Source organism: Saimiri boliviensis, chromosome 1 (genome assembly GCF_048565385.1).
Source record: "Saimiri boliviensis isolate mSaiBol1 chromosome 1, mSaiBol1.pri, whole genome shotgun sequence".
Taxonomy (NCBI): Eukaryota; Metazoa; Chordata; class Mammalia; order Primates; family Cebidae; genus Saimiri; species Saimiri boliviensis.
Window position 1 is genome coordinate 241,558,783 of NC_133449.1, and position 26,259 is coordinate 241,585,041.

Consider the following 26,259-nt stretch of genomic DNA (forward strand, 5'->3'; position numbering starts at 1 on the left):
ACAATGTCAGCCCACCGCAACCTCCGCCTCCCGGGTTCAAGCGATTCTTCTGCCTCAGCCTCCCGAGTAGGTGGGACTACGGGCATCCATCATCATGCCAGGCTAATTTTGTATTTTTAGTAGAGATGGGGTTTTGCCATGTTGGCCAAGCTGGTCTTGAACTCCTGACCTCAGGAGATCCACCCACCTTGGCCTTCCAAAGTGCTGGGATTACAGGTGTGAGCCACCATGCCCAGCCAAAATAAATTTAAATATTAATAACATCATCATACTTAATAACTCTAGCCCTGCCATCTGTAAATTTGATAACTTTTCATGGGATTTTTTTTTTCATTTTTAGCCAAATAATTTGAAATTACCCCTAGTTTAACATTAATCATTATGTAACTATCTCAGACTGTTTCAATAGCTAGGAATCCACCTGTATAACTATTAAGTCACATTCTCCATCTTAGCCACAAAGATGTCAACAGCGATGCCAGTGTCTTGCTGGACTCAGTGAACAGTTCTTATGAACTATTTCTAGCCATATAGTTTCTCTCATGACAAATACTAGAGACAGTTTATTATGAGAGTAAATTGAGGTGCACCCCTGGGGTCTGTGAAATACACAGCTAGTATAGGTTTCAGCTCATGTGAGCAGAACAAGGGAGCCTAGTTCCTGTTCACCCCTTCCCCTTGTACGTACATCATGGACTAGATGTGTTGAACGTATATTTTTGCAGGAAAGGGAACTACAAGGTGAATTCAACCAAATAAAAACTCAAGAATCACTCATGGTGTGATATGGGGGTGTGTACATGGTTGTGTTCATTACCTCAATTTTTAAAATTTTATTTTGTTACAAACTTACAGCATTGTTGTGTGTTTGTTGAAAAAGTCTATTTTGGTCTAATATTTACATCTTACAACCTTTACCTTTTGCCTTGATATAGTTATTAATCACTTAGGTGAATCTGTTTCCAGTGGGAAATTTCCCCACTAAAGATGACTCAAAAAATAAACTTTTTGGGTGTTAACTGTTTTGCAAATAACTGAGCACATGTAGGTCTTTTCTTTTAAATTTTAAGGTCTTTTTTTTTTTTTTTGAGACGGAGTTTCGCGCTTGTTACCCAGGCTGGAGTGCAATGGCGCGATCTCGGCTCACCGCAACCTTCAGGCAATTCTCCTGCCTCAGCCTCCTGAGTAGCTGGGATTACAGGCACGCACCACCATGCCCAGCTAATTTTTTGTATTTTTAGTAGAGACGGGGTTTCATCATGTTGACCAGGTTGGTCTCGATCTCTTGACCTCGTGATCCACCCACCTCGGCCTCCCAAAGTGCTGGGATTACAGGCTTGAGCCACCGCGCCCGGCCCTTTAAGGTCTTTTATATGTCTTTTCTTTTAAATTTTAAGGTCTGTTTAAAAGACCTACATAAGATCAGTTCTTTGCAAAAGAACTGGTATGCCTCTGTCACCCAGGCTAGGGTACAGTGGCATGATTATGGCTGATGGCAGCATTGACCTCCTTGGGCTCAAGTAATCCTTCCGCCTAAGCCTCCCAAGTAGCTGGGACTATAGGCATGTGCCACCATCCCTAGCTAATCATTTTAGTTTTTGCAGAGACGAGGTCTCACTATGTTGCTCAGGCTGGTCTCAAACTCCTGGGCTCAAAGGATCCTCCCGCCTCAGCCTTCCAAAGTGTTAGGATTACAGGTGTGAGCCACTGCATGCAGTTCCTTCTTGCTTTTATTCTCACCACAAATTTAGGAGAAGGCATGTTCACTTTCAATGGGCTATTCAATTTCAGATGGGAGACATCTAACTGTTATATGTTGATTTGAGAGAAGCAGCTTTGGTCACTGTTTCTATTCAACTAAAATGGATTTTCTCTTTTAACATTCTTAGGCGGCTCAGCTAACTATGTTTAAACCCTATTTGAGGAATCAGTATTCGTTATGGATTGAATGTTTGTGCCCTCTTCCCTACATTGAAGCCCTAACTGCCAGTGTGATGGGGTTAGGTGTTGGGGCCGTTGTGGAGGGTGACTGGGCTTAGTTGTTAGGGTGGAGCTCTCATGATGGGATTCGTGCTCTTGTAAAAAGAGACACGAGGACTTGCTCCCTGCCACTGCTGCCTGCAGAAGTTTCTGAACCCTTTATGTTCCACATCCGCCTCCTCTCTCTTCCCATGGCTGTCTACAGAGCCATTTATGACATGTCTACCTGACACTTTTGTGGATGGAAGAGGGGCGTCACCATGAACCAAATTTACCAGCATGTGGCTTGTGGGACTTCCCAGCTTCCAGAACTGTAAGAAAGACATGTCTGCTTTTGAAGCCACCCACTCTGTGATATTTGGTTATAGCAGCCTGAAGACAGTATTTCAATGTAAATTTTAATACAATTTCCTTGGCACTTGGAAAGTTCCACCTGTATATGATAGAAAATGAATAAATGGTAAAACACAAACACACTGGCCTAGTGGGGTGGCAGGATCTCCACAGACCTTTAATTCATACATAAAGGCTAAAGGTAAAACGGTGAAGTAGAAAATTGAGTCACTGCCTATTAGTTAAGGCATTTACAAGTACAATGATCATATCACACATTTTTCTTTGAAGAGTTATTTCCTCAATTTTCGCCTCTTCCACAATGCAATTTGTCACCCAAAGAGCTACAGATATCCACTTCTCACCTTATTAGCTTTAGAAAGGCAAGACCCTGGCCTAAGTAGCTCAGGTGATAACCCTTCAAGGCAATTGTTAGTTGTTTATCTAGGTAACATGCAACATTTATACTAGAGGGGGACAAAGTCTACATCGGGTGGCATAACGTCAAGACATTTCTCTTCTCTGCAGTGTCGTAAAACTAAACCTTTAGGATCATGCCTACTATCCATTAGCATAAGAGGTTTGATTTTATCCTTCACAACATAACAATGCCTTAAAAAAAAAAAAAAAAGGCCTAAATCTCCTGGAACAATTACCAGGAGAGACTTTATTACACGTGGCTCAGTCTATAAGTCTTAAGTGTACATTTGTCCAATTACAATTTCCAGTTATCCACTATTTCAAGCATGTCAGTGATACTATCTGCTCTGATATAGAAAAAAAGAACAACTAGATAGATGGCCACATTCAAAAAGGTTTTAAAAAGTAAGTCCTTTCTTTTGAATTATGTTAGAGAAGTTTTTGAGTATTAATTTTTTTTTTTTTTGAGACTGAGTCTCGCTCTGTCACCCAGGTTGGAGTGCAATGGTGTGACCTCGGCTTGCTGCAACCTCTTAGTCCTGGGTTCACGCTATACTCCTACCTCAGCCTTCCGAGTAGCTGGGACTACAGGCACGAGCCATCATGCCCAGCTACTTTTTGCATTTTTGTAGAGATGGGGTTTCACCATGTTGTCCAGGCTGGTCTTGAACTCCTGACCTCAGGTGATCCGTCTGCCTTGGCCTTCCAAACTGCTGGGATTACAGGCATGAGCCACTGAACCTGGCCTGAGTATTAATTTTGTGACTGTTCTTTTGTAGATTTTAAATATTAGCGGTAGGCCCTAAATAAAAAGAACACCATGGTGCTTTTGCTCTCATGCATTTCAGTTTTAATGCTGAAGTATGAAAGAAATATGAGTTCGTTCTCATGTTTAATAATGTAACTTTATTGTGTGCAGCCTTTCCACACCAATTTAGTTTTCCTGTGTGAAATAAGATTTCAAATGGTAAAGTTACTGTTAAGGAAACACACTGGAAAAAGCTGAAGAGTTTTTTGTCTGACACTGGAAAACAGAAAAGTTTGGGGGTTGGGAGGAAGATATGGGAAAACAACCATAGGCTACAAAGACCACGAAAACAGTTTTGGGGACGGGGTGGGGGGTGATATTAAGTGAGTGTGGGGACAAGAAGGGCTGGGGAAATTATCTCACAAGAGAGGACAGTAGGATTTCAGGTGGATGTTTAAGGTATTTGCTTGGCAGTTATAATCTAGGAATCTCCTAGCTCTTGAATTTCCTGCTGTCTATAATTTTATTACGTAGTATAATCATTTTTTTTTTAATTTAGCACAAAGTCCACTTGCACCAGAGAATCGAAAGGTGCTAATTTTGTCTCTAGCCAGTAAAGTCATACCTGAGGTATGCAATGGAAAACAACCGGAAGACTTAGGCAGGGTACATTCAAAGTTTTTTTTTTTTTTTTTCTTTTTTAATTTTATTATCCTGTCTTGGTTTCCTTATTGAATAGACTCCTACAGGAAAAAGAAATACTGTGAGTTTACTGGTCTGCTGTAGAATCAGAATTTAGAACTACAATAAAGAGAGTTAAAGATAGATTCAACAGTTCACTTAAAATAAAAATCGCCAGAATTGAAATAGGCTACTGAAGAGTGTCTTCCCTGCAGTGAGTTTCATCACACACATAAGGCTTTGGAGCGGCCGTCCTCAAATGCTCCTGTCCAAAACCTACTCCTCTTCTGGGGTGTCTGAACCTTTTATGTTCCACATCCATTCCCTCTCTCTTCCCATGGCTCTCTACAGAGCCATTTGTGACATATGTACCTGACACTTTTGGGGACATGGTCAGTAAAAGAGGCAAAGTCCCTAACACTCATTAGAAACATGGGAAGAGAAAAATGTGCTTGGACTACCTTTAGTATTCTAATTGGCACACATGCCAAAAGACTGACGATCTTGTATGCTGAAGTGGAAATGAGCCTCTAATATAAACTACGAAATCCTCTGATAGAAGATACAAAAACTTATTAGACCAGCCTAGTTGAAACATAATTTTCTGATGCTCTCTGACTGGACTTTACACAGAGAATACAAACTCAAATGGAAGAACGTAATTTAAATGTGGCAGAAAGTTGGGAATCGTGCAGCCTGATATACAAAGATAAATGCATCACTGAGGCATATTCTCCTGGCCTTGAGGTATGCAGGCAAAGGAGAGGTTACACCTTCCTGGGAGACAAAGGATCAAAGTTGACACAGAGCTCCAAGAAAATATTTACCAGAAGAATGTGATGATTCATTTATCAGTACAGAAATCCCAAGTACAAAACTTCAAGATACAAGAAGGATTAAATCAGATCATGTATATGACTCAATTTAAAAATTCTTAGCCCTCTTATATCATATTATCTAGATAATAGTAAAAAATCAAGTTACATTCATATGAAATTTTCATAAAAAGAAATCAAATCCAGTTTTATGAAATTTTATAGTACAATTACTTTCTACTGGGTCTTTTCTTAGGTCACAGTATTTATAATTCCATTTATATCTTTATAATTTTTAAAATTACAAAACAAAAGGACATCAATAAAAATCTAAATTTTCATTTGCAAAACTCCCTTTAGTTTCCAGGCCAGTAACACACAGTGATGTCAACTCGTCCTCCAGACATGGACGGCTACCAAAGATCCCCAGTTCACGAGGCATGCAGGCCTCGACTCATTAGGAATGCTTTTTGGTTTGGCTCACGTTTCAAGAAATTGTGGAGCATGTCCATGCCGTCCAGAGATCCCCCAGGTTTCAGGATTAGGTTTCTGTATTTCATTCCAACCTAATAAAATAAAACATCATGCCTAATAATTCATGGTTATAGCGATTTTCTAAATCTCTAGATGCAGAAGAGGAAAGGGTAGGGGTGAAGGAAAAAGGACTTTAGCCTTACTCTGTCTAGATGTTTTCTCTTGCTCACAAACGGCTCTGCAGTATTTATTTATTTTGGTAGCTAAGAGATTTGGAGCTTAAAACCTCAGGTCTTGTACACTGTCTTTTATTATGGTCTTGTCTCCTTAGAGTCAAGGTAGTGATCTGACAATATGAACAAACAAACAAACAAACAAATAGCCAAATGCGATATACAACAGGTTCCTATTTGCTACCCTATCTCTTCTGATTTCAAAAGGGTTAGAAAGCAAGTGTTCAAGGAAGCTACAAATAGGAGTTCTGGGTGCCTGGAAACAGTAGCATGGCTACTGTCAAATGGCTTCTGCTGCTTTTATGACAGGCTCATTCAAAACAGCAACAACAAAACCCTCTTCCTTATGGGTGGGAGGAGGAGGGCAGCACATACCCTATAGGGAGGGCAGGACATTTTTATGGGTTGAAGCTGGGAATGAGGACCTTTGGAAAGCTTTCTTTGGGGATGGAGATCTGGAATTTTAAAACATCACAGTTCCTCTGCTTTTATTTACATAAACACAGGAGCAGACAGAGGGAAAGAAAATAGGGGTTATTCAGTATCAGCATTGTTCAATATTTTCACTTCCCTTTCACTGTCCTTTTAAGGAAGCAAAGCAGCACAATTCAATGACGCATAATTCCAAATATATGCATAATAAACAATTCACAGAGTAACACTTAAATTTATATCCATTATATCACTTGATCATCAGGACTAATCATCTTTTTTAGTACAAGAAGAGCTAGAGAATTTCCAGCTCTGTCATATAACAAGATCTTGACTGATACAACTATCAGAGGTAAATCTAGTCAAACTGTTAAGGAAAATAAAACATGGATGAAATCTACCAAGCTGGACACAAAACAATTTATGTTCTAGAGCCATAAAAACACAAACTTTTGGGATTACCTTTTGGTTATAAATAGAAATCATTTGCAGCTTATTAATCATCTACAGGCTAACATCTAACTTCACAGTCTGGACTCTAATCAAGAGTAAATAATTAGTTAAAGTTACCTTCTCATAAACTCTAGGGCTGCACTCTCCAACAGAAACGTAATATGAGGCACATATGTAATTTTAAATTTTCTACTAACCACATTTTTTTAAAGTTAAACAAATAGGTAAAATTAATTTGACTATTTTATTTAAACCCCTATATTCACAATAGTATCATTTCAACATGTGTCAATATACACATTATGGAGACTTTTGTTGCTGTTGTTGTAAGTCCTCAAAACCCAGTGTGCTTTCTGCATTTATGGTACATCTCAATTCAGTTCTTTAGTTGTACTTAGCCTCATTTCAAGTCTCAACAGCCACACGCAGCTACCATACTGGACAGGGCTGGGGCCCGGAGCATAAAATCATCTTTAGGAGGGCTTGTTACACAGTGTTCTGGGATGATATTAAAAAGGTACAAAGCAGTCTAAGTTGTTCTATTAATACTTTGTTTATGAAGAAACTGTAACTGTGAGGAAATCAAGAAGAGAAGCTCTAAGACAGCTACTAAAATTTTTCATGTTAGAAACATCCTTGAGGAAGATCTGCATACAGCAGAAACTAGAGCTTTCCTATGAAGGAAATAACTGACTTCTTTACAAGTTTTAAATCAATTTTCTTAAAAGGAGGTGTTCAATCACTGACATTGGGCTTTCTAAAACTGAGAACGAGGGCTTGGAGCTACATTCAATTAGCTTTCTCCGCTCTTCTTCTTCCTCTTCCTCTCCCTCTCCTCTCTTTCTTCTCCCTCTCTCTCTCCCCTCCTCTCCCTCTCCTCTCTCTCTCTCTTTCATTCTTTTTTTTTTGAGACAGAGTCTCACTCTGTCACCCAGGCTGAAGTGCAGTGGCACAATTTCGGCTCACTGCCACTTCTCCCTCCCAGGTTCAAGCGATTCTCATGCCTCAGTGCCCTGAGTAACTGGGATTACAGATGTGCACCACCACACCTGGCTAATTTTTTGTGATTTTAGTAAATATGGGGTTTTGCTATGTTGGCCAAGCTGGTCTGTAACTCCTGGCCTCAAGTGATCTGACTGCCTCGGCCTCCCAAAGTGCTGGGATTACAGGCATGAGCCAACACTCCCGACCTTCAATTAGCTTTTGGAGAAAACAACAACAACAACAAAAAAAACGTGTTGTTTCTTGCCTGGTCTGCAGCAATTCATTACTATTACAGCAGCAATCTAGAATCTAAAATGTGAGTGACAGCTGTTCTTGTCATAGACTTTAATTAAGCCAAGAAGGACCATATATATCATAGCTCTTGAGTCCAATCACAATTTATCTCCCTTCCCTTCCTTTCTCTGCTCAATATGCCTAAATTTGACCAGTGTTAAATTAGTGGGTGGATCGTGGAAAGACTGTGCTCTCTGGGTAGAGCAGTACAGGAAAAACATAGACAATGTGAGTTAAATTTTTCTGCAGAGTTACAAACATATTTTAAACATTTTATTATGAAAAACTTAAAATACACACTAATAGTAGAGCAACAGCGTAATGAGCTGTCATGAACCTATCACCCAATCTCAATCATCAATACTTATAGCAGAAATTCTTCAAGCTCAAGATCTATGTATCATGTATCTTTCATTTATCAGAAAGACATATTCATTCAAAAACTATTACAGCCGGGCGCGGTGGCTCAAGCCTGTAATCCCAGCACTTTGGGAGGCTGAGGCGGGTGGATCACGAGGTCAAGAGATCGAGACCATCCTGGTCAACATGGTGAAACCCCGTCTCTACTAAAAATACAAAAAAATTAGCTGGGCATGGTGGCGCGTGCCTGTAATCCCAGCTACTCAGGAGGCTGAGGCAGGAGAATTGCCTGAACCCAGGAGGCAGAGGTTGCAGTGAGCCGAGATCGCGCCATTGCACTCCAGCCTGGGTAACAAGAGCGAAACTCCGTCTCAAACAACAACAACAACAACAACAACAACAACAACAAAAAACTATTACAGAAACATTAAGGAAAATCAAAATAAAAGTTTAAAAAAATCACTCCAAATGTGAACATCTGACAAAGTATTTTCATTTTGTGCAGAGAACTACAATTTTAGGTAGTAAAGAAAAGGAAGCATTTGAGGAGTTCCACAGTGTTGTAAAGAGACAGTTCACGAATGGTAAAATCATTTCAGAGCAGGGCACTGTTTAATCTCACAATATGTGGCTCAGTACAGCTCAAATCTTCCTCTGCTTATGGCTCCGTACAAGTTGATTCAATTTCCTGAATTACAGAGCAATGGTCTTTTAATAGTTTCATTTCCTTTGCAATGAAGTTTTGAGAAGAGTTTAAGAGTCATTTTGGTAACAGGATCTTGCTTTTCTTAAGAAAAAAATAGTTAAGTAAATTTTTGTGTTTCAGGGGGGTACCACGCTCTTTACTTGAGAGAACATGGTCTGGGGGACACATGCTACAGGGGGAAGGAGTCTTTGCCCTAAGTTGTTCTATTAATACTTTGTTTATAAAGAAACTGTAACTGTGAGGAAATCAAGAAGAGAAGCTCTAAGACAGGTGCTAAAATTTTTCATGTTAGAAACATTCTTCAGGAAGATCTGCATACAATAAAAACTAAGGTTTTCCTATGAAGGAAAACCAGTGTCATCCACCTCTGTGGTTTGTTTTTTTCCCTGCGATGGGGTTTCACCGTGTTGGCCAGGCTGGTCTTGAACCCTGACCTCAGGTGATCCACCCACGTCAGCCTCCCAAAGTGCTAGGATTACAGGCATGAGCCACCGCGCCCGGCACCTCTGTGTTTTTAATCCTAGAAGACTAGCATGTATCTTTTGGCAAGTGTGCAAGTCTTCTCCCACAGTGATGATTTTTGAACCAAGATCAGGAGCTCTAGTCAAGCCCAGGTTTGAATCTTGGCTCAATCCTTAACTATGTGACCTGGGGCCTAGATTTCCTCATCTGTCAAATGGAGTATGACTACCTCACTTGGTTTCTGGGCAGTTGGAGGAGGTGATTTCAGTATTCCGTTCACTGCCTAGCATATCTGGCATATAGCAGCAATCAATAAACCTCTCCTCCCCACATCTCCTTTCTTCCTCCCCTTTCCTCTCTTCCCTTTCCTTTCACACTGCCTCAGCTCATTACTTACACACAGTTCAGGGAAACAAATGCATTCCTGGAGTGGCATTTCCTCAAAATTAGTTCTATCTCTTAATAAGCTAAAGAAAGGCATAAGAAACTTCCTTTCCACTGTTAGTAAGAAATAGAACATATGATTCAGTAGGAATATTAAGTGGGAGAGAGAAAACACTCAGACACTCATTCTATCCAATAATATGCACCCTTTCAGGTAATATTTTAATAGCAATAGTAATTATCTAAATAAAGGATGTCCATCATCTATCAGCAATGAGAATATATACATGGGAAACAGATTGGGTCTCCTGCTATCTTGGGCATCTGCAGCAGCTCATGCAGGCTCTCACTAACTTTCCACCCTCCTCCCTCCTTCCCAGCATGGACGACTCTGGGGAGTGCAGCCAGCGCTATCTCCTTCCTACACTGAGTAACAGGCATCAGGGCAGAGAGTGACCGGCCAAGGATGCGTGATGACAATCAGGCACCTGACAAGCTCACCAGCCTGCTTTAAAGCTGGACTTCGGAACCTCTCCTTCCATAACTCCCTCCCAAGAGCACACTCTTTGTTTTTTATGAGGCTGGGAAGATCTTGAATGGAAAAAAATAAAAAAAGAATTGCTTTGACAACAACAAAGAAGGAGGGAGAGAATGAAACTGGTGCCAGATGATAGAGAGATGGAGACAAGAATAGTAGTCGGAATTGTTGCCTAATTAGAAGAGGCCTTCTGGAAACCTTGCTGATTTATGAGGATAGAAGGGCAAACCTTTATTTATGGGGAAGAGAGATCCAAAGAAAAAAACACCCTGGGTAGGAGTATGTATGAGGGGTAGAGAAGTGGAAGAGGATGGGGAAAATGATCAGTTAGGTCCAAAAAGGCACAAATATGTTATACAGTAATTAAGTTAAATAATTGTGAAGCAGAGACGGGAACACAACGCTGAATAAAATAGTTCCTTTTACAAGAGTCTTATGATCTATTAGGGAAGATAAAAAAAATAGACAATTAACTAAGAAGATTATTGGGGTGCTAAGAGCGAACAAAGAAGGGCTGTAAGAGCACAAAGGAAGGAAAACTGCTTCCAGCTGGTTGGGATTCAAGATTTAGAAGACCTGACCTTGTAAATATTCAAGAAGTAGGCTGGAAATCAATTCAAATTCCTTCCTTTGTCCCTCAAGTCAGGCAAAACCTGAAGCTACTAGAAAAGGTTCAGTTATAAGAAAAATCAGCTGTTGGATGGTACGTCAGGAGAGCTGAGACAGAGAAGAGAATTAAAGCCATTTGTAAAAACCTTCTGGAGAGGAAATTTCATATTCTCTTTCAGCAACACATTACAGCAGGAATTAGGCCTAGGATTCTGTTTCAAGCACTGGAATCCTTAGCTTTATATTATAGATTCTCTATCAAGTGATTCTTTGTCATGTTTAACCAAGACGCTTCATGTTTCTGTGGCTATTATTGTATGTAAGACATAGCTCCTTCCTTATGGCATTACAGACTGAAATATAGTTGCATTTACTATCTTGACTTTCTCAGTATTTCTTTCAGAAGTGATACTTGTTTGTATTTCTCCTCTTCCGATGGAAGAAACAAAGCTTAGCAATTTCTCCAAATGCAAAAGAGGAGGAAGATAATAGCTTAACAATATAATTGCCTTTGAATCCACAATGTCTATTACCTCTTAGAAAATTTTCCCACAATGAAGTTGCCTTATAAAAAGAAATGGCCCTAGTTAAAATGCCCCATGATTTCAACCTATGATTAGCTGCTGGATTCTGAATTCACATTTGGTGACCTTAAAGATATCCTTAAAGATCTTCGAGAGCTTGCTGGAAGTGTTAATCCCAAGCAGTTCCATTCCATAATTATTAAGAGAACATTTAGAAAAGTGAAAGGTATGTTTGACAATGAGACAACTTCATGTTCATTGAGGAAAAAAAAAAAAAACTTTAGGTAATAAATAACAAAATAACTGGCCGGGTACTGTAGCTCACACCTGTAATCCCAGCACTCTGGGAGGCCGAAGGGGGCGGATTGCCTGAGGTCAGGAGTTCAAGACCAGTCTGACCAACATGGTGAAACCCCATCTCTATGAAAAATACAAAAAATAAACATTAAAAAAAAGCCGGGAGTGGTGGCATGTGCCTGTAATCCCAGCTACTTGGGCGGCTGAGGCAGGGGAACTGCTTGAACCAGGGAGGTGGAGGTTGCCTGAGCCAAGGTTGCAGTGAGACGAGATCGTGCCACTGCACTCCAGCCTGGGCGACAGAGAAAGATTCTGTCTGAAAAATAAACAGAAATGACAACAACATCAACAAAATAATTAAGCAGCTACGATGTGATGTCTATTTATTATGACAAATAACATTTTAAAAATAAAGATAAAACCAGAGGTTGCAAAATTTTAGGCTGTTATAGGTAAGCAGCCAGTTATTACACTTTGATAAAGGCCCTCAAAACAATGAAAACTGTACCCTAAAATATTCTACTGCTACTTTCTGTAGTTCTGCTTGTGAAGATCTGAAATGGTCCCCAGAGCAGACTCTGGGGTTTGTAGGATGACAGGGAGAAGGCCTGGAGACAGTCTTCTCTATTGCATAACCAATAACATCAACAACATGTGGTTTCTCAGCTCCCAGCCTCTCCGGTTGCCTGGGGACTAACAATAGCAGGCACTGACTCTTTGAAGGGCCATCCTGCTATCTTCTCAAAATGACCCAAACACACAATAGGGAGGGTGAGACAACAAAGTCTGCAGGATGTGTTTTGATTGCTGATTCCCATGACTTCAGATCAAATGAAGTATTCCTTTATATCATAAAAATTCATATTTTTATCCTGTCTATGTGTCTGAAGCAACCACTCACTGATACGTGAAACTAAAGCAAATCCACAGAGTCTGGAACAACTCAAGATAATGCCATCTTTCTCAGTGTTGGCTAATAACACACTGTGGTTATGGCACAAAATAATGTATGGTATATTGGTCTGAAGAAGTGTTTTTCTTTTTTTTAACTTTTAAGTTTAGGGGTATGAGTGTGGGTTGGTTACATAGGTAAACTTGTGTCATGGGGTTTGTTGTACAGATTATTTCATCATCCAGGTATTAAAGCTAGTACCCATTAGTTATTTTTCCTGATCCTCTCCCTCTTTCCGTCCTTCACCCTCCAAAAGGCCCCAGTGTGTGTTGTTCTCCTCCATGTATCCATGGGTTCTCATCATTTAGCTCCCATTTATAAGTGAGAACCTGAGGCATTTGGTTTTTGATTCCTGTATTAGTTTGCCAAGGGTAATGTCCTCCAGCTCCATGTCCCTACCAAGGACATGATCTTGTTCTTTTTTTTTTTGAGATGGAGTTTTGCTCTTGTTGCCAAGGCTGGAGTACAGTGGTGCGATCTCGACTCACTGCAGCCTCCACATCCTGGGTTCAGCTCTTGTTCTTTTTCATGACTGCACGGTACTTCATAGTGTGTATTATTTTTGTGTGGGGAGTTCTTCTTCTTCTTTTCTTATTAAAATAAATATTCGCTCTAAAATAACATTTGCCTTACAAAATACAAGTACCCAGTTATTAAAAATTAATGCTTTGGGACAACAAAGACTTTCTTTTTCTCTTCATCACACATACCTCTAATGACAATCTAAGTTTTTTGTAGACTAGGATTGTTCTACCAAAGCATTAATTTTTAATAACTGGGTACTTGGATTTTGTAAGGGAAGTGTTATTTTAGAGCAAGTATTTGTTTTTTCTTTTTTAAAGAACACCCCCGCAAAACAACAACAACAAAAAACCCCAAAGAGTACATTGTATGAGGGAATAAAATGGCTGCTTAAAAACCATCTTCTAGTATCTGCGAAGGGTATGAGGGTGAGGGGCCAAGGGATTCTTCTCAGCTTTTAGAGCCAGGTCCATTATTGCTGTAATAGCAGAGGAGCAGGGAGTGCCATGATATGCAAAGCATTTGAAAGGAAAGGAAAAAGTGTAAAGGAAGGAATTAACACCAGCCTTATGGCAATAAGACATCTAAGAAAACAGCATGGCTGAATCCAGAATTTTAGTAACACTAAAAATTGTTTTTAACATCACAGTTTGTTTTTTTTTTTTTAATGTAGTTTATTTGGCCTCTGAATGTAAAGTGAGTGACCAGAATATCACAAGTTTTAACTCTAAGTTGTTGGGATCATGCTTTCTCTATGTTCAACCCAGCACCTTTGTCTAAATAAGAGTAGTATGGTTGCCTGCCAAACTATGTAGCTTGAGAATAAGAGGAAGTACAGAGAAGCAGAATGACAGGAATTGCTTCTATTAGGCTTGCACGTTCCTGGGAACCACTGAGATCAGTAATTTGGCTGCTACCTTGACATCTAGAAGAGAAAAAGTAATGATAGAGGGTACTGGGTATGTGGTCACATGAGGGCAAGTGCAGAGGAGATGATGGCGAAGGCTTGGCTGGGAGACGCAGTGTACACTGACACCAGGAAGCCTCACCAGTGATTGCCAGTAAGATGTAACAATTGTGCCTTTACCTAGTTAGATCTTTTTTCTCATTGAAACATTGTTTCTGGCATCTAAAATAATCTATGCACTATGTAAAAATAAGGAAAAGCTCCATAAAACGTATAGAAAAATTATCACTCATTAATGTATCCCCCAAAGATACTCATTGACAACATTTTGATGTGCTTTTTTTCCTTAAACACATTTTAAAATCAACATTTGCATTCTATGGTGTAAAATATCTTACAATATGTTTTTTTCACTTGGTAATAGTTATGTTAAATATTCTAGACATAGTAAAAGTTTATTGAAGCCCTCCTTCCTGCCCAAGACCACTTTTTTGTCTTTTGCTTTTCTTTAAAAACTAGTCTATTTTTCATTTTTTATTTTTATTTTTTGATTTTTAACTTCTCTTTATTTTAGGGGACAGTTCTCCAAAAGAGAAGAGAAAGGTAATGAGATAAGGTACTGGGTGTGTGGTTCCGTGAGTCACAGCACAGTGACAGTGATGGGGAAGGCTTAGTCCCCTCCTCCTAATTTACTCATATGTTCAAAGGATGGAAAGATCACTTTTGGTTTTGGATAATCTCAAAGATTTCTTGAACATGTGGATATCTGAGTGAGACCTTTAAGACTGCTAGAATTTTTGAGAGGCACAGATTAAGGAGGCATATATTTTAGGTGAATGAAAGAGAATGAATAAATTTGCTAAGGTGGAGAGACCCAAGGGAACACACAAACTTGTCTAACACACAGGGAATACTGGGAAGTAAAAAAGGGTTTCCTTGCTGAGCTGAGGGCTGTGAACAGAGAGAGGAGTAACAAGAAGCAGGAAGTGAAGAAAAATGGTGAGGGCTTTCGGAGTTGTTATCTGGGTCATCAGTGGTAACTACGGAGGAAGGATAACTTTCCAATTCTGTTGGTGGGGTAAAAGCAAGGAAATAGAGGTTTGCAAAGACCTCTTCTTACACTGAGAAATGAGGCTGTGAAAAGAACAGAGTACTAACACTAACAGGGGTTATCAGAATCAGTAGTGAGTTTTTTTTTCCAAGGCAGCAAACCAGAAACTCTTGATGTTAGAGGCATCTCCTCTGAGACAGGAGGAAATGAGACAAGTACTGAAGTACAGAGAAAGAAAGATGAAGGTATTCATTCTCAATGATTTTTTTTTTTTTTTTTTGAGACAGGTCTCACTCTGTCATCCAGGCTGGAGTGCAGTGGCATGATCTCAGCTCACTATAGCTGCCACCTCTCTTGGGCTCAAGCAATACTCCCATCTCAGCCTCCAGAGTAGCTTGGGCTATAAGCTTGTACCACTACACCTGGCTAATTTTGTTCTTTTTCTGTAGAGATGAGGTCTTGCTATATTTAATAGGTTGGTCTCAAATTCCTGGACTTGAGCGATCCTCCCACCTCTATCTCCCGAAGTTGTGGGATTACAGGTGTGAGCCACTGCACCCAGTTTCAATGATCTTAATTTTTTAAATAGAGAGGAGAGATCATCTCCTGACAGAGGAGAGATCATCTCCTGACAGAGGAGAGAGGTGGAGGGGACTTGGAGGGAAATCAAGGGGAATGGAGTTGGACCAGAGAGAACACTGGGGTCTGGTTCAGGCTAGAGGGTATGACTTTGCAGTGGGGCATTGTCAGTGGAGTCATACAATCTTCCCCAGGACGCTTTGAATCCTCAGGGCACCATCTGTATGGTAGAAGCATTAAGGGATGGGTCCTGGTTGAAGGCCATGCAGGAGTAGGTAAGTCTGTGAGAACAATAGTCAGCAGCTGACCTTTGTAAATGGGTTGGCCAGGTAATAGAAAAAGAATTACAAGGACTTAACAGATTGGGTGGGGTAGGATGGGAGAGGAAATGCTTCAAAATAATAAAGTATGAGTACTTTGGAGGTGTTATTTCAGGAGGAAGGTGGGGAGGAAATGGTGATCTAAATCACATCTATGTATTTCTTTTTTTTTTTTTTTTTTTTTTTTTTTGAGACGGAGTTTCGCTCTTGTTACCCAGGCTGGAGTGCAATGGCGCGATCTCGGCTCACCGCAACCTCCGCCTCCTGGGTTCAGGCAATTCTCCTTCCTCAGCCTCCTGACATCTATGTATTTCAATACATATGTGTAAGGTACTATGCAATCTAGAAAAAAATATTTGGAGAACAAATCAGTTGGTTGAAATAAACACAGAAAGCCTGATGTTGATAAATTTGTTCTTCTAATTTCTCAATCGAACAGTTTAAAAACATATATTGGAAAATGTATCAGCCTTGGAAATAATCTGATGGATGAGTCTTCAATGAGAATGGAGATTGGGGGCTGTAAATCAGGAAGATCTGTCTGGCAGCTACCTGGCAGTCAACTCACTGCACACAGAAAGGAATGGCTCAGGTTAATGAAGCAGCTTAAACTATTTAAAAGCACAAAGGTCGCAAACTACATAGTGGGTGGGGCATGCCAGCCACAGAAAAGGGTGTCTCCCACAAAAGTGCACAAAGTGTGTAGAGAATATCAAAACATAGGGAAACCATTGACATCAGGGAAGGAATTTATCTTTCTTTCCCAACCTCCTATAAAACTAAAACGTACGGCACATGTCAAAACTAGCAGCTATAAATTCTCAAATCCATAAAGAAAGCTTTGAATTTTTAATTATGTAATATATTGGAATGTTAATAAGCAAGAAACTATACTAGTTTTTTTTTAAGTTATAGAATCACTTGTATACTGCAATTTAATGATGTACGATGATTTGAAAGATGCAAAGCCTCAGAGGTAAAAGCTGTTACCAAGCCTCTTACAGTAAAATCTAGGTGCGATCAATATTTTACACTAGGAGTTAAAGGGAGGGAGCAACTAAAAAATTAATAAAAGGAGAAAAAGAATACTATACCTCTGGATTCATTATCCCTTCTTTTTTAAAGCAGCTGTAAAACATGTCCATGGAAAATACTTCACTCCAAAGATATCCATAATATTGGCCATCATATCCCCCTGCCAAATGTCCAAAAGTAGCTGGCATATTTGTGCCTTTAAAAAAAAATACATTTCAATCAATGTGATAGCAAATGTTAATGATGAGGTTAACAGCTAGCTAAGGTTTCCCTCTGGGGAGCCTAGCTGTGGGAGGAGAGAGTGAATGATATCATCTCACCTCTAATACTCCCTGGGCTTATGTGTCCTCTTGGCCAAGATGTTTATAAACATCTATCAATGGCTCAACCTCAGAGCTGGTTTCGGCCCCAAGCTCTGGAATGATAGTTTCAGTGGCTTTGTCCACACCCATCAGATAGCTCAGTGTTTGGGAACTGAAGTCAGTCCTTTCTTATCCCTTAAACATGTATGTATCTTGGAATGTAATATTAACCCTACTTTTTGCCACATCTCTTTATATCTAAAATGTCTCAGAATTACACTTATTTTAGGATGATAATTACTGAAAAACTTCTTTTTTGAGATAGAGTCTCACTCTGTCACCCAAGCTGGAGTGCAGTGATGAGATCTCAGCTGACTGCAACCTTGGTATCCTGGATTCAAGCGATTCTCTTGCCTCAGCCTCCCCAGTAGCTGGGATTACAGGTGCATGTCACTACACTGGCTCATTTTTGTATTTTTAGTAGAGATGGGGTTTTACCATGTTAGTCAGGCTGTTCTTGAACTTCTGACTTCAAGTGATCTGCCCACCTTGGCTTCCTAAAGTGCTGAGATTATAGGCATGAGGCACCGTGTCTGGCCTGAAAAAGAATGCTTTACCAATTTGATCTACCTGTAGGGCTACTTTATAAAAGATTTTGTCAAAGTGGCTTGAGACACAAAGGTGCTCTATGGCTTACTATGTAGGGAGCCTAGAATGACTCAACTACCATTCTTATCTTTATTCTCTCTATAAATATGGCTGACTCATTTTAATAACAATTTCCTGGGTGAAAAATATTCACCCTACCAACTACATATAAAAGCACAACTATATATTGTCTTAAAACATATACATACAAATATAAATACACACACACACAGGCATATACACACACATACACACGAGTCCCATAAATCTCTGGTTAGAAAATGCTAGCCAAATGCTTGAACTGACTTCAGAATCAGAAACAAGGTGAAGTTCATACTTCTCCCCCAAAATAACATTTCTCTCTTTTTTTTTTTGAGACAGGGTGTCACTATGTCACCAAGGCTCGAGTATATTGGTGTGATCACAGCTTGCTGCAGCTTCAGCCTCCCCATGCTCAGGTAATCCTCTGAACTCAGCTTCCTAGGTGGCTGGAACTACAGGCACAGCACACACTACCACACCTGGCTAATTTTTGTATTTTTTGTAGAGACGGGTTTTGCCATGTTGCCTAGGCTGGTTTCGAACTCCTGAGCTCAAGTGATCTTCCTGCCTCAGCCTCCCAAAGTGCTGGGATTACAGGTATGAGCCACCACACCATGCCTAAAAATGATTAGCATAACAGGATGACTATAGTCAATAATAATTTAATTGGGCTGGGCGCGGTGGCTCACGCCTATAATCCCAGCACTTTGGGAAGCCAAGGCGGGTGGATCACGAGGTCAAGAGATGGAGACCATCCTGGTCAACATGGTGAAAACCCGTCACTACTAAAAATACAAAAAATTAGCTGGGCATGGTGGCGCGTGCCTGTAATCCCAGCTACTCAGGAGGCTGAGGCAGGAGAATTGCCTGAACCCAGGAGGTGGAGGTTGCAGTGAGCCGAGACCGCGCCATTGCACTCTAGCCTGGGTAACAAGAGCGAAACTCCGTCTCAAAAAAAAAATAATAATAATAATAATTTAACTGTACATTTAAAAATAACTAAAATAGTGTAAATGGATGTATGTAATACAAAGGATAAATGCTTGAGGGGATGGAAAAAATAAAATACTATATGCAAAGGAAAAAAAAATGACCCTTCTGCCAATTTGTTACTGAAAATCATAGGGAAGTCATGGTGCATACAGGGAGGGAGGAGCTGAGAGTTCATGCCAACATGAACGTCTCTCTCAGCTCTGGGGCGGAGGCCAACTGCTCACGCCTGATTACACTAAAATGCTGCAGATCTGGAGCCACCTTTCCTTCAAGTGCATTTGGACAGGATAACTCATAAGGGCATAGTATGCTTATCTGAAAGTCATGGCCTGATTACAGAAATCAGAAACAATTAGGTAATCTGTCTGACAAACTCCATCTCCCCTGCAATGTTAGGAGAATGCCCTGTGCTTCACAGGGAAATGAACTCAACTCGTAGTAGTTACATACCTGGAGTAGCTACAACGCCTAATATTTCTGAGCAGTATTTGGCATATTCACTTGCAGCATCCAGCGATGTGTTGGTATGAAGAGACTGATCAACTTTGCTCAAAACAATCTGGCGCAGGGTCAGAAGACCTAATAACATAAGAATGTTTGGGCATGTTTTGGAGAAGAGAGAACTGTGTGTTCTATTATCACAAGGTTGCAGATTACAAAAACGGATTCCAGTAGTACCATCACAAAATGGGAGCAGGACATCTCATTCTACTCAAGATTTAAAAGAGACGTAGTTTTTTGTCTTAGACAAAATCCCAGGGTTTCCTACTTCAGTATATTTAATATTCTTCACTCCTCATATTAGCACTGTTGGGGTACCATTTAAAGGGAAAATAAGTTCTACAGAAGAAGATGCCAGCAATTTTTTTCTAAAATTACAAGTCATACCTGTGTTGACTAGTCTAGAAGCCACAAGTTTTTCAAGCAGATCATCTGAAATAGGGCTTCCGTCTTTATAATGTTTTGACAACCTTCGGAGGGAATCAATGTCCCACACCCAGTTTTCAAGCATTTGTGATGGCACCTCTACAAAGTCAGTTTCCACGTTTGTTCCGCTAAATCTTGCAAAATCAGTCTAGAAAGCAAACACAGATATTTTTTTAAAGAACTGAATGAAAAGTACATATGCAATTAATAATTATTAAGAATCACCAAAACTTAAGGCAGAATCAGACTCAAACTGCCCCTTTGAAAATAAAATACAGCAGCTGAGCAATAACCCCTAAATACTCTATATTGTGGTAATAATTTCATTCCTTTGAATTGTAAACAAGATTGGAACAATCATCAGGAAATCAAAACTCAAAAATACAAACAGTCTAAGCTAAACAAGCCTTAAGCTTTGAAAGCAAAAATATTTTAAAAGAATTTTCCATTAAAAATGAAGAGATCCATTAAACAAGCAATTTCTCCCTGGCTCCTTCCAATTGCTTACTTCTGTTTACTCAACACATGCCTTTCTGAGGCACTCATCACTCTATTGCTTAACTACTTAGGTTTTAACCAAAATTAATTAAAGAGTTAAATGACAACACTATAGATTGATAACCTTTGAGTGTGCAATGCTTTGTATTTTAAACTTTAAATGAGTGGTTCTAAGATTACTATGTTGTAGAAAGCCAGATTTCTACCTCTCAGATGGGGTGGACAACGTTACTTTAAAATAAGAAGCTGCTTCAGTAGGAGTTAAGTTTGCAAATTAATTGGCAAGTGGAGTGAGTTATATGCTATAGGAAAAGGGAAACAAGGGATGTATTCAAAAGTTAGAGCACTCCTGGTGCTCTAACTTCAGAATAAAGGACTTATTCTGAAGGCCTGAGTTGAGTTAAAAAAAAAAAAAGAGGTATCCGAGTCATGGCACTAGAATCAAAAAAAAAAAGAAGAGAAAAGAAAAAAAAAAGGTTTAAAAAGAGTTTAATGAAACCAAGTTTAGTAAATTCTTGAGTCAAGCGTCAGAAAAGCTCTCAAGCAGAAAAACAGAGATTTACTAAAACAGGCTAGTGTTTTTAACCTTCACACAGTCCTTCAAACACTTGTAAAACTGCCATTGGCAGAGAAGACAGCATTTATCCTACTGGGTCATCTGCAGAACGGGGCTCCTCATTCTATTGTCTTTCCCTGAACCACTGTCCTGTTTTTCTCTTCTGATGCATTACATTCCAACGTTCTCTCCCTGACTTCATCATCCCTGAGGCTCCAAAAGGAGGGGAAAGGGAAGAGGGACGTAACCACCAGAGAAGGCAGCAGATGGGGTGCCGAATCAGCAGTAAATACCCACTCTGCTTTTTGGCCCAGGGCAGAGGCACAGATGTCAATGCCATCTCACATTCTGCCTTCCTCTCTTTATGCAAAAAAATGTTTTGCTTGACTTCTCATTAAAATTGTGCTGATTCTAGATAGAAAGAGCTGCAAATACTAAAGGGGCAAAGATAACTAAATTCACTGGGTTCTGGAATTAGGCCACCTCTATTGAGGACATCCCCATTAAAAAATTTGGTGGCTCACGCCTGTAATCCCAGCACTTTGGGAGGCTGAGGCGGGTAGATCCCAGGGTTACGAGTTCAAGACCAGCCTGGCTAAGATGGTGAAACCCCATCTCTACTAAAAATACAAAAAAAAAAAAAAATTAGCTGGGCATAGTGGCAGGCACCTGTAATCCCAGCTATTGGGAGGCTGAGGCAGGAGAATTGCTTGAACCCAGGAGGCAGAGGTTGCAGTGAGCTGAGATCACACCACTGCACTCCAGCCTGGCCAACAGAGTGAAGCTCCATCTCAAAAAAAAAAAAAAAAGATTGCAGGGAAAGAGGTAAGGGTCCCAGAAATGGAATATTTTGTCTCACTATGGTATATAATGTTCTAAGATTACATCCTACATCATAGATTAAAAAATCTTATACAGTAATTACAATAGCTAATATCTGTTGAGACTTTACTATGTCAGGCATTATAGGCATACCTTAGAGATACTGTGGGTTTAGTTCCAGATCACTGCAATGAAGTGAATATCACAATAAAGTGAACTACACATATTTTTTTGGTTTTCCAGTGCAGATAAAAGTCTATACGTTAACATTATACTGTAGTCTATTAACTGTTCAAAAGAATTGTCTAAAAAAACAATGTACATGGCTGGGCATGGTGGTTCATGCCAGCACTTTGGGAGGCCAAGGTGGATGGATCACCTGAGGTCAGAAGTTCAGGCCAGCCTGGCCAACATGGTAAAATGCTGTCTGTACTAAAAATACAAAAATTAGCCACACATGGTGGCAGGCACCTGTAATTCCAGCTACTCAGAAGGCTGAGGCAGGAGAATCACTTGAACCTGGGAGGTGGAGGTTGCAGTGAGCCAAGATGGCACCACTGCATTCCAGCCTGGGTGACAGAGTACGGCTCTGTCTCAAAAACAAAACAAAAACAAAACAAAAAACCACACATACACACACACAAATAATGTACATACCTTGTATGTTAAAAAATACTAATAATCACCTGAGCCTTTGGCAAGCTGTAATCTTTTTGCTGATGGAGGCTCTTGCTTCCATCAATGTTGATGGCTACTGACTGATCAGGGTGGTACTTATGATCAGGGTGCTGACTGATCAGGGTAGTAGTTATGGAAGGTTGGCATGGCTGTGGTGATTTCTTTCCCTTTTTTGAGACAGGGTCTTACTCTGTTGACCACCCAGGAGTGCAGTAGTAAGATCTTGGCTCACTGCAATCTCCACCTCCTGGGTTCAAGCAATCCTCCCGCCTTGGCCTTCCTAGTAGCTGGGACTTCAGGCAGGTGCCACCATGCCTGGCTAATTTTTGCATTTTTAGTAGAGATGGGGTTTCACCATGTTGACCATGCTGGTCTCAAACTCCTGACCTCAGGTGATTCGCCTGTCTCAGCCTCCAAAGTGCTGGGATTACAGGTGTGAGCCACCATGCCTGGCTGTAATTTCTTAAGACAAAGATGAAGTTTGCCACATCAATGGATTCTTCCTTTCATGAAAGATTTCTTGGAAGCAGGTGATACTGTGAATAGCATATCACCCACAATAGAATGTCTTTCAAAACTGGAGTCAATTATCTCAATACCTGCCACTGCTTTACCAACTAAGTTTATGTAATATTCTAAATCTTCTGTGGTCATTTCAATGATATTCACAGCATCTTCAGCAGGAGTAGACTGCAAATCAAGAAGTCACTTTTGTTGCTCATCTCTTTAAGTTTTATCTGAGATTGCAGCAATTCAGTCTCATCTTCAGGCCCCACTTCTAATTTTAGTTCTCCTGCTGTTTCTACAATATCTGCAGTTCCTTCCTCCTTCCAGGTCTTGAACTCCTTCCTGAAAGTCATCTATGAGTGTTGAAATCAATTTCTTCTAAATTTCTGTTAATGTTGACATTTGATCTCTTCCCATGAATCATACATATTCTTAAGTGGCATTTGGAATGGTGAATCCTTTCCAAAAGGTTGTCAATGTACTTTGGCCAGATCCATCAGAGAAATTACTATCTATGACAGCTATAGTCTTATGAAATGTATTTCTCGTATAATAAGACTTGAAAGTTGAAATTACTCCTTGATCCACGGAAAGCAGAATGGCTGTTGTGTTTGCGGGCATGAAAACAACATACTTTCCTTAAACATCTCCATCTGAGCTCTTGTGTGACCAGGTGCATTGTCAAGGAGCAGTAATACTTTGAAAGGAATCTATTTTTTTGGGCAGTAGATCTCAACAGTGGCTTAAAATAGTAAGCCATGCTGTAAACAGATGTACTGTCATTCAGGCTTTGCTGTTGAATTTACAGGGTACAGGCAGAGTAGATTCAGCATAATTCTTAAGGGCCCCAGAATTTTCAGAATGGTAAATAAGCAGTGGCTTCCACTTCAAGTCACCAGCTGCATTAGTCCCTAAGAGGAGAGTCAGCCTGACCTTCGAAGCTTTCAAGATAGGCATTGGTATCTCCTCTCTAGCTCTCCAGAAAGTCCTAGACGACATCTTCTTCCAACAGAAGGTTGTTTCATCTATATGGAAAATCTGTCATTTAGTGGAGGTACCTTCATCAATGATCTTAACTAGGTCTTCTGGATAACTTGCCACAGCTTCTACAACAGCAACTGCTGCTTCACCTTGTTCTATGTTAGAGACAGCTTCTTTCTTTGAACCTCATGAACTAACCTCTGCTAGCTTCCAACTTTTCTTCGGTAGCTCTCACTTCTCTCAGCCTTCATAGAATGGGAGTTAGGGTCTTGCTCTGGATTAGGCTTTGGCTTAAGGGAATGTTGTGGCTGGTTTCCTCTTCTATCCAGACCACTCAAAGTTTCTTCAATCAGCAACAAGTCTATTTTGCTTTCTTATTATTTGTGTGTTTACTGGAGTACCACTTTTAATAACTTTCAAGAAATTTTCCTTTTGTTTCATAACTTTACTGACTGGCACAAGAGGCCTATCTCACCTTTTGACATGCCTCTCTCATGAAGCTTGATCATTTCTAGCTTTTGATTTAAAGCAAAAGACTTATGACTCTTCCTTTACTTGAGCACTTACAGGTCATTGTAGGGTTACTGACTGATCTAATTTCAACATTGTTGAGTCTCAGAGAATAGGAGGTCAAAGGAGTGGGTGAGAAAATGAGAAATGGCTCGGTGGAGCAGTCAGTACACATGTAACATTCATCAATTAAGTTCTCTGTCTTATAAGAGCATGGCTTGTGGCGCCTCAAAACAATTGCAATGGTAATATCAACAATTGCTGGTCACAATAACAGATATAATAATAATGAAAAAGTCTGAAATACTGTGAGAATTACAAAAATGTGACACAGAGACACAAAATGAGCACATTCTGCTGGAAAAATAGCACTGATAGATGTGCCTGGGCAATAGGGTGAGACCCTGTCTCTATGTAATAAAAACAGAAATCACTGATCACCGATCATCATAACAGATATAATAACAATGAAAAAGTCATCCGGGTGTGGTGGCTCACACCTGCAGTCCTAGGACTTCCAAAGGCCGTGAGGGGTGGATCATTTGAGGCCTGGAGTTCCAGACCAGCCTGGTCGCACCTGGTGAAACCCATGTCTACTAAATATACAAAAAAAATTAGCTGGGTGTGGTGGCATGCACCTATAATCCCAGCTACTGAGGCGGCTGAGACAGGAGAACTGCTTGAGCCTGGGAGGTGGAGGTTGCAGTAAGCTGAGACTGCACCACTAGACTCCAACCTGGGCAACAGAGTGCGACTCCATCAGAGCGCAGCATCTTCTTCCAACAGAAGGTTGTTTCATCTACTCATCATCAAAGAAAAGAAAAAAGAAAATGTCTGAAATATTGTGAGAATCCCAAAATGTGACACAGAGACATAGAGCAAGCATATGCTGTTGGAAAAACAGCGCTGAGACACTTACTTAAAGCATGGTTGACATAAACCTTCAATTTGTAAAAAACATAGTATATGTGAAGGACAATAAAATGAGGTATGCTTATATGATGGGCTCTTTATGTGGATTATTTGATTTAAATACCAAAATAATTGCATGAAGTAACTATCTCTCTTTTTGAGATAAGGAAACCAACGTGTACAGAGATTAATGATGTAACTTCAATTTGAAAGCAGGCAGTCTGACTTCATAACCAACAGTCTTAACCACAAATGCTACAGTGCTCTGTAAAATGAAAAAAAAAAAAAAAAGGTTAAATGATTATATTCAAAAATCACTAAATCCTCTTAGATGGGATCTAAAATATAAAAGTCTTATATCAAACCCTCCTTTACGTGAAGAGTTAAAGTGAGTTTTCAATGTGCTTCCTTAGAAATTTGACTTCTTTATTCTGGAAGATTTTTCAAAGATCAAACATGGGGCTGAGGTCAAAGACCAGCCTTTGTAACCCTCTATCCTGAACTTGGGATTCTGCAATACTACTGATGACAGTGGTGGCCCATCCAGCTATAGTGGGGGAAGCGTGGCTGGGGCTGTGTGCTCCATGGAGCTGGCAGGAGCCAGGAACAGGCAGAAGTCCCACCCTCTTCTGAGTTGGCAGGGCAGGAGCCTCATCCTCCTGGGCATAACTGCAGCTTCCCAAGTTGTGGCTGATGACCTGGGTATGCCTGTGCTCTTGGGGGCCAAAAGCAGGTAGGAGCCCTGCCCTCCTGGGCACAGCTGCAGCTGCCTAAGCAATGGATGCAGACC

At 40.2% G+C, this 26,259-nt stretch overlaps 1 protein-coding gene across 5 annotated transcripts in view; it reads right to left on the reverse strand.

Annotated features, from left to right (window-relative positions):
* Nucleotides 1-2,464: 2,464 nt before the first annotated feature.
* Nucleotides 2,465-26,259, reverse strand: part of NLN (neurolysin) — a 108,557-nt gene continuing 84,762 nt past the window's right edge. For 4 of the 5 annotated variants that reach the window (XM_010336569.3, XM_003925788.3, XM_074385362.1 and 1 more), the window contains 4 exons: nucleotides 19,967-20,153; nucleotides 19,529-19,657; nucleotides 17,153-17,289; nucleotides 2,465-5,543 (listed from right to left, as the gene is read on the reverse strand). In XM_010336569.3, the coding sequence (XP_010334871.2) occupies nucleotides 5,409-5,543; nucleotides 17,153-17,289; nucleotides 19,529-19,657; nucleotides 19,967-20,153 (588 nt within the window). In that variant the 3' untranslated portion in view covers nucleotides 2,465-5,408. Of the gene's footprint in view, nucleotides 5,544-5,654; nucleotides 5,798-17,152; nucleotides 17,290-19,528; nucleotides 19,658-19,966; nucleotides 20,154-26,259 lie in introns of all 5 variants that reach the window. The other variant, XM_010336568.3, reaches the window with a different exon arrangement.